Source organism: Brassica napus, chromosome C1, assembly GCF_020379485.1.
Source record: "Brassica napus cultivar Da-Ae chromosome C1, Da-Ae, whole genome shotgun sequence".
In the NCBI taxonomy this organism is placed as follows: domain Eukaryota; kingdom Viridiplantae; phylum Streptophyta; class Magnoliopsida; order Brassicales; family Brassicaceae; genus Brassica; species Brassica napus.
In genome coordinates, this window is record NC_063444.1 from 17835500 (window position 1) to 17843909 (window position 8410).

Sequence of the window (8410 nt, forward strand, 5' to 3'; positions counted from 1 at the left end):
ATGCACCCTAATACACACACTCGTTTTTCTTTCTTTTTTCCAATACACTCCTTCCTATGAAGATTAGAGAAAACTGGATTTAGTACGAATTATTCTTGGGTTCATCCCCTATCCAATAGAATTTCATTATTTCAAATTCGATATCTTTTAAAAAAAAAATAAAATATTGTCAAATTATATCATGTTTTTAAAATAAAAAAGTAAAAAAAAATAGTAGTTACGGGAAAAAAAATAAAAAAACAATATTTTTAACATCGTCACCAAAACACTAAACCCTAAACCTTAATCCCTAAACCCTAAATCCTAAACGCTAAACCCTTGGGTAAACGCTAAACCCTTGGATAAACGCTAAACCCTTGGGTAAACCGTAAACCATGGGATAAATTCTAAACTCTAAATAAAAAAACACTAACACCCTAAACCCTAAACCCTAAACCCTAAACCCTAAACCCTTGAGTGTTTTAGTGTTTAGTGATTTTGATTTAGAGTTTAGGATTTATCCTAGAGTTTAGGGTTTACCCAAAAGTTTAGGGTTTAGGATTTATGATTTAGGGATTAGGATTTAGGGTTTAATGTTTTGCTGACGACATTAAAAATATTTTTTTTTAATTACTACTATTTTTTTATTTATTTATTTTTACCTTTTAATTTTAAAAACATAATATAATTTGATAATATTTTATTTTATTTTTAAAAGATACCAAATATAAAATAACACAATCCTATTGGTTGGTGAACCTAGAAGTTCATCCTAGAGGGGTGAACCCAAGAATAAGTCATTTAGTACCATGTCCAGCATATATACAGACGGGTATACTCACTAACCTAAACTAGACAAGATTTATATAACTATAGCACCATGTTTGCTTAAACAATAAGCATGAGAGATGAATTATCTTTTCCTACGAATTAACCGTTATTTTGTTGTTCAAGATTGTGGTAAACGGAAAATTGTTCATATATAGCCAAAAAAACAGATCACTTAGTGAGAGGAGCGAGAAAATGCTCTCAAGTGTCCCCTAGTGGGCTTAAGTTATTTCTTGAAGTGTGGGCCAGATAATCTTATCTTGTTAGAGTGTGCGGTGGTTTTAACAACCATGTTCGTTTGCGTGTCGCGCGACCTGTAACCTGCGACTAAGATTACGTTCGTTTACGTATCGCGCGACCTGCGATTTGCGACCTGCGACTAACCTGCGACCTGCGACTAAAACTATGTTCGTTTACGTGTCGCGCGACCTGTGATCTGCGACCTGCGACCAGTCGCGCGATCAAAATTTTCTTAATTTTTAGTTGCTGTTTTTTCGGGCGACTTAGATGGGAACCCGCGACTGGTCGTGCGATCAGTCGCGCGACATCAAAACGAACAACAACCTGCGACTTGCGACCAATCGCAGGTCGCAGGTCGCGCGACATGTAAACGAACACGGCCAACGTCTTTCGGAAAAATATCTGAGTTTTTTTCCTTTCTTTTTACCTTACTTTACTCTTATCTCGAGAAATTTTAGTGTTTCTTCCTCTTTGTTCTTCCGCTTTGAAGTCTGAGTTGGTGGAGAGGATAAAATTTCTTGATAAAGTTGAGCTGTTCATTCGAAGATTTCCATGTCAGTTGCTATGGATAGAGCTTTGATGACTCTTTCTCTGGATGAGGAAGAGGAAGCTTAAGTATCATGGGAAGAGCGTTGAATCCAGAGTGTCAGAAAATGTCTGGGCTCATTCTAACGATGCCTAGAAAATGGCAAAAGGAGGGAAGAGTTAGAGGTATAGCTCTGTCGAAAGAGAGATTTCAATTCATTTTCCAGTCAGAGCATGATCTTTTGGATAAGGGAATCTAGACTTATAACGAGTACGTTCCTATATGGGTTCAGATTGGCCAGATTCCACGAGGGAGGCTTTAACAGCGTTGGGGGATCTGGTTTGGGAAGACGAAAGTGGTTTGCTTTTGATCCTTCAAAACCAATTACTCAAGACTCTGTGAGAGTTCAGGTACTTTTGGTGGAGGAAGGACTACTACTATTCGTTTTCACTATGAGCAGGTGCAAAAACGGTGTTTCACTTGTCAGCGATTAAATCATGAGCAACAGATTTGTCCTTTGAAGATTAGACAGAGGCATGAAGAAGCGGCTTTAAGAAGAGAGACAAGGCAACAAGTACTGCACCAAAGAAAGCCAGTCTTGGCTAAAGATGATCCTTTATTTGGTGTGCTGAATGAGTCGCAAGTAGGGATTGATCCACTCACAGGAAGGCCAAAAATTGTTAAAGAAGATACCTTTTGGCTGAGGTGGGAGAAGAGAAGGGAAGCAGGAGTTGGGTAGTAAGAAGAGAAAGAGCTCTGGTCAAGGAGAGGAAAGATTGTCACCTCGTAAGGCGAGGAGGTAAGGGTTACAAAGCAAAAGAAATGGTATCCTCCTCCACCAGGCTGGCTAATGTGTAACATAGCCTTTGATTGGAGTAAGTCTTCAGGTAATTTGGGAACAGCTTGGGTGGTTAGAAATGACAGAGGGGTGGTTCTTTTTCATAGTAGAAGGGCCTTTTCAAATATCAAATCCAAAGACATGGCTAAAATGCAAACAATCTTATGGACTGTAGAATGTATGAGGAGCATGAGATTGGAGAATTTGTAGTGCTGTTTGGTGCGATTAATCGTCCAGAAGCTTGACCTTCCTTTCTTGCTCAAGTTGATGAAATTAATTTGCAGGCTCGAGTTATAATGGAGTCTAGATGGAAGGTGGTGTCTAGAGATCAGAACAGAGGTGCAACTTTCATTGCACAGAGCGTTATCAAGCAAAACCTATGGCAATCTTATATGGCTAGTGGTCACCCGGGTTGGCTTTTTGAGCTTTTTGTAAATGAAAGTCGTGGTCTCTAATTTTTTGGAGTTACTTGAGGTTAGTGGCTATCTTGTTGTATTTTGCTACGTTCTGTTTTTGTTAAACAGAGGACTTGAGAGATAACGAGTTTAGGAGTTGTTGGTTTAAAAAGTTGTATCTGGTGGCTAAAAGTTTCGTGAATATATGGATTTTCCGGAGAAAAAAAAAAAGATTGTGGTAAACGACCATAAAAGTATATATAAACGAGCATACTTCCATAGGATAAGGCTTTTCTCTTCTAAACTCAGAAATGCCAACTAATTTTCCCAACGCAGTTTACGCAAACGAAAATAGAACAATTAAAACGGAGGAAAATGTGATATTATTGTGATGTGTGGCTTCGAGAGTTTCAGACAAATCCTAGTCTTCACAGGCACGTAGAGAGGAGACGGACATATTTATGTTAAAACTAACACAAATAACAACCTTAAAATGAAAAAATATCTAGAAAACGCTGGAAAGGAGATTAGCAGCAGTGGAAATGGCTGCTCCGGTAAGAGCAGACTGAACCACTTGCTCATGGCTTGTCCTCTCCGAGGTTGTCATAGCCATTGCCGCTCCTGTCAATGCTCCAGCCACTGCACTGTTTCTCTGCGATATACGTATGGTTACAAATTAAGTAAAGAGCATCGCATTGACAATACAATGATGGTAACAACCATTTGTTTTGTAAAAGACAAATGTTGATTAGACTCACCCAATCATGAGCTCCTCCACGAGCCTCCTTCATACCATAAGTTATACCGGAGTATAATCCAGCTGCTAGCCCTACCACACCATATCACATCAATCAACATCACAACCGTAGCTAAATCTCTATTTGATTTTAAACTACAACAGTTAGTTAAAGATATAAACTCACCCCACTGGAGAGATTCTTTTCCTGTGTTCTTCACCTAAGTACCAGCCAATATAAACGGTAATTACATATTAGAAACTTATAGTGTAATTCACAAGCCTATGACCACACTTGTTTTCTTCTTACCAAACTTTCTATTACATATCACACAAAACACATATGGCACATGCACATCATACACGTACATAATATGTATATACATGCGGACGAATTTTAGATATACATTTAAAAAGAAAAGAAAAATTAACGTTCAGTTAAAACTCACCAATGCCTCTCCAAATTTTAGCAAAAAAAAAAGAAAAAAACTCACCAATGCCTCTAGAGATTTGCTGTTGTTTTCCCCTGAAAATGCAACAACAAATACTATTAACAACACAATACAAATTATAACTAACAAGTACTATATATATGACACAACGCAAATAATATATGCCATTAACCAAATACGGTACATACTGTAATTGCGAGTGCATGAGATAGTTAACGGACCTCTGAGATTAGGGAACCTATGTTTCTTGCTGCCGGTGTCCTCAGACGGTGGACCCATGCTGCTCGAGTCAAAACCTGTCCCTGAGTTATCATTAATCAAATCAAAGTTTTATTTTCACTGCTTCTGTTATTTTCCTGGCAGATTTTTAGACTGAATAAGAAAGTGGCAGGAGATTTATACCATCAACCACAGTAAAGTAAGCTTCCCTCGACACAGCTTGCAAAGCTCCGACCTTAATATTTTAATCCCATTTAAACATATATTAATTCCTCATACAAATATATCATCTTTAACATATATTGTCACGTATATCTGAAAACTTAGAACTTACAGCGGCGGCTTTGACGAAGGAGTCGGCGACGCGGTTGAGAAGGGGATGGCCAAGATCGAATAAACTCGCCTTCTCAAAGCTTCTTATCTCATCCATTACTTTTCTTCCTCCACTCTTCTCCATTTTCTTCTTTTTGTTGTTTCTCTCTTTCTTTCTTTCTTTCTGTGTTAAACACTTCTCTCTTCACAACAACGGAGGGAGAAGAATGTGGAACCGAACAGAAAGAGCTTTCCTACTCTCTCGACACGTGCTCTTCTTCCCCACACGTGTCGGAGTCTGACCTTTGAACTCTTCACTTCACCCTTCTGATTCGTGACGTGTCTCTTAATTACTAACTTCAAAGGATTAGATAAAAAGCCCAATGGGCCTAGGATCTAAACAGGGGTTGTAAAATCTCCGGTCTAAAGACGACAAAGTGCCACGTGTCCCATCTTTGATATCTCTCGCGAGCTATACTCGTCATCTCCGTCACTCCCATTTTTCAGATCTCTCTCTCACAGTCTAACAATGCAATCAGCTTTCTCTCTCTCCTTCTCACAGTCCTCTCTTACTCTACCCAATCGTCCGCTCTGTTCATCGAATGCCTCACCGAGAAATCTCCGGCGGGAGGCGTTTGGTTTCTCACCGTCGAAGCAGTTAACCTCTTGCCGTTTCCAAGTCAAAAGTAGAAGGATCGAAGTCTCCGCCGCTGCAGGTGGCAATGGAGCTCCTTCGAATAAGTCGTTCGATTATGATTTGGTCATTATCGGAGCTGGAGTTGGTGGCCACGGAGCTGCATTGCACGCCGTAGAGAAGGTTTAACCTTTCTTTCTTACCACAGATCCTTCTTAGTCTATGCCAAATGCGAAGCTCTCACTTGGGTTCTGTAATAGAATAAAGTAGTTGTGTAATAGATAAAGGTGTTTTTTCTTATAGGGACTCAAAACTGCCATCATTGAGGGAGATGTTGTTGGAGGGACTTGTGTTAACAGAGGATGTGTGCCTTCGAAAGCTCTTCTTGCTGTTAGTGGTCGGATGAGGGAACTTCAGAACGAACATCACATGAAGTCCTTTGGTCTGCAGGTAAATAATACCACCAACTGATGTTGCTTGCCTCATATGAGATCCTTGGTCTCCTATGAAATGATAATTGTAGATGCTGAAAAGTTTGATTTTGATTTATTGTGTCAACTGTGAAACAAGTACTATCTATCTCCTTGGCTTTGATTCTATCTTGCTTTCTCTTTCGACCGTGGACAACAGGTTTCAGCTGCCGGTTATGACCGTCAGGGTGTGGCTGACCATGCGAATAACCTGGCTACCAAAATTAGGAATAATCTTACCAATTCTATGAAGGCGCTTGGTGTTGACATATTGACAGGGTTTGGCTCTGTTCTGGTTAGTATGTTATTGTCCTTTTGGTATGATTTGATTGGCGATCCTAATTGTACTCTTTGTTCAGGGGCCACAAAAGGTTAAATATGGAAAGGACAATATTATCACCGCCAAAGATATAATCATTGCAACTGGATCTGTACCGTTTGTCCCTAAAGGAATAGAAGTTGATGGTATGTGAGCGGAGGAGCCTCTCGAAACCTAAAACGTAGCAAGCGACTTAAAGTTGCTTATGTTTTTGGTTCTGTAGGAAAGACTGTTATCACAAGTGACCATGCATTGAAATTGGAGTCTGTTCCTGATTGGATTGCGATAGTAGGAAGTGGTTATATCGGTCTTGAGTTCAGTGATGTTTACACCGCCCTTGGAAGTGAGGTACCATGTTGATTTTGTACTCTGATTATGAGCAAGTAGTGTTTGTTTGTTGCTTTCAAGTAAGTTTTATCTAAATAGTAACAAAATTATTTCTGCAGGTAACATTTATTGAGGCGCTGGATCAGCTGATGCCTGGATTTGATCCTGAGATCAGTAAGCTGGCTCAAAGGGTTCTGATAAATCCAAGAAAAATTGACTATCATACTGGAGTGTTTGCAAGCAAAGTAAGTTTGCTTATCTCACGGCGTTCTATGTATAATTTCTTTCTTATACTGTATGTTTACGGATCTTTCATTTGTTGTTTACAGATCACTCCAGCAAAAGATGGAAGACCAGTGATGATTGAGCTGATTGATGCTAAAACCAAGGAACCCAAGGATACTTTGGAGGTAGGGAAAATGTCATATAAAAATAGAGGTTTTAAAAACCTCTGTTAGTTTTATAAAGTTATTTTCTGGAAGAAGGATTAATGATGGTGCAAAAGAGAATGATTTTGCTGCTGCTTAGTACTCATACATGCGACTTAATCTCATGTCCTACCTGTTACATGCTTTCAGTGGATCCCTACAAATGTCTTTTATGGGTTATTTATTTTCTTCTCTTGCACTGAAAGTGTGACCTTATGTTCCCTTTTTTCAAGGTGGACGCTGCTCTTATTGCTACAGGAAGAGCTCCATTCACCAATGGTCTTGGCCTTGAAAACGTAAGAGTGAACAATATACCACATCTTCTGGTTCTCTGAGTTTATTTGGTTATGAAAGAAATAACCGTCACGCTTTGTTTTCCACACAGATCAATGTAGCTACGCAGAGAGGTTTCATACCAGTTGATGAGCGAATGCGTGTTATCGACGGAAACGGAAAGCTGGTTAGTGTTCTTTTCATATGCACATCTTAGTATGTCTTACCACCAGTTCTTACCGAGACATTCTTGGTTGATAGGTTCCAAACCTGTACTGCATCGGTGATGCCAATGGTAAACTGATGCTCGCTCATGCAGCCAGTGCCCAAGGAATTTCTGGTGAGTTCATTATTAATACTTCATTACGTTTGACCAGCTTCTTATTAAACTCTGTGTGCAATCTACTTGGTGTTGGCTAGTGGTGGAGCAAGTCACAGGTAGAGATCATGTGCTGAATCATCTTACCATCCCAGCCGCTTGTTTTACTCATCCTGAAATCAGCATGGTGGGATTGACAGAGGTAACGCTAGACACCCTTAGTGGATTTGTAAAAACTTAACCTTTTGTCTGTGGGTAACCATTTCTGCAATTCACAGCCTCAAGCGAGAGAGAAAGCTGAGAAAGAGGGATTTAAAGTAAGTATTGCCAAGACAAGTTTCAAGGCAAACACAAAGGCTCTAGCCGAAAATGAAGGAGAAGGACTCGCTAAGGTAAAGAGAAGAACTAAATTGAATTTTATTTTTGTAAAGAAAGTTGTTTTGTAGTCATGGAGTGACCGAGAAGTCGCTCTCTTTATGTGCAACAGATGATATACAGACCAGACAATGGTGAAATCCTAGGAGTTCATATCTTCGGGTTGCATGCAGCTGATCTTATCCATGAAGCATCCAACGCTATCGCATTAGGAACACGCATTCAGGTCAGGGGGCAATCTTCTTGCTTGCAAACTAACCTGTTCCTCGTTTTCATCATTCATCTTTAGATTGTGAGATTATTGTGGCTCTTGTGATGTGGTTGCAGGACATAAAACTTGCGGTTCATGCACATCCAACTTTGTCTGAAGTTGTAGACGAACTGTTTAAAGCAGCTAAGGTAAAAAAAATACAAGGATTTAGATTTGCAGTTCCCTTATCCATAGAAATCAAAACTTTAAGTAACCAAACTCTTGTTATCTCCTTTCAGGTCGAAAGTCCAGCTTCAACAACGCCACAAAGTGTAAAAGCTACTGTATAAACAGAATCTTGAGATCAACAGCCTGTAACAAAAGTTTTGTGTTCCAAGACATTTGTGTTTTAGCGTCATTCGCTATGTATCCACTTATGCTTGTTCTAATGTTTTTCCTTCTTTTTCTTATTTTATATCTTCGGTCATTATTATTACAGAATAACAAGCAGATTGTGACAGAGACACATAATTAAAATATTATTACCATA

At 39.3% G+C, this 8410-nt stretch overlaps 2 protein-coding genes and 1 long non-coding RNA gene across 3 annotated transcripts; 2 read left to right on the forward strand and 1 right to left on the reverse strand.

The window, feature by feature from the left end:
* The first annotated feature begins 799 nt into the window (after positions 1-799).
* LOC111202271 lies at positions 800-2127 on the forward strand. The gene is made up of 2 exons (XR_002655194.2): positions 800-1758; positions 1866-2127. It is a non-coding gene; the product is annotated as an uncharacterized LOC111202271 (long non-coding RNA).
* A 1047-nt stretch (positions 2128-3174) lies between these two features.
* Positions 3175-4809, reverse strand: LOC111202270 (outer envelope pore protein 16-2, chloroplastic-like). The gene is made up of 7 exons (XM_022694883.2): positions 4548-4809; positions 4397-4448; positions 4216-4296; positions 4037-4068; positions 3730-3763; positions 3565-3635; positions 3175-3458 (listed from the first exon to the last, which is right to left on the reverse strand). Exons 1-7 carry the CDS (start codon positions 4668-4670, stop codon positions 3312-3314), a joined length of 540 nt encoding a protein of 179 aa, XP_022550604.1. The 5' UTR covers positions 4671-4809; the 3' UTR covers positions 3175-3311.
* Positions 4810-4974: 165 nt separating this feature from the next.
* Positions 4975-8410, forward strand: LOC111213442 (dihydrolipoyl dehydrogenase 2, chloroplastic). Its single transcript, XM_022715197.2, has 15 exons — positions 4975-5342; positions 5463-5609; positions 5790-5924; positions 5989-6094; positions 6172-6296; positions 6395-6520; positions 6605-6685; positions 6937-6999; positions 7089-7163; positions 7238-7316; positions 7397-7497; positions 7574-7687; positions 7783-7896; positions 7998-8069; positions 8160-8410. The coding sequence occupies exons 1-15, from the start codon at positions 5055-5057 to the stop codon at positions 8208-8210; spliced, it is 1677 nt and encodes a 558-aa protein (XP_022570918.1). The 5' UTR covers positions 4975-5054; the 3' UTR covers positions 8211-8410.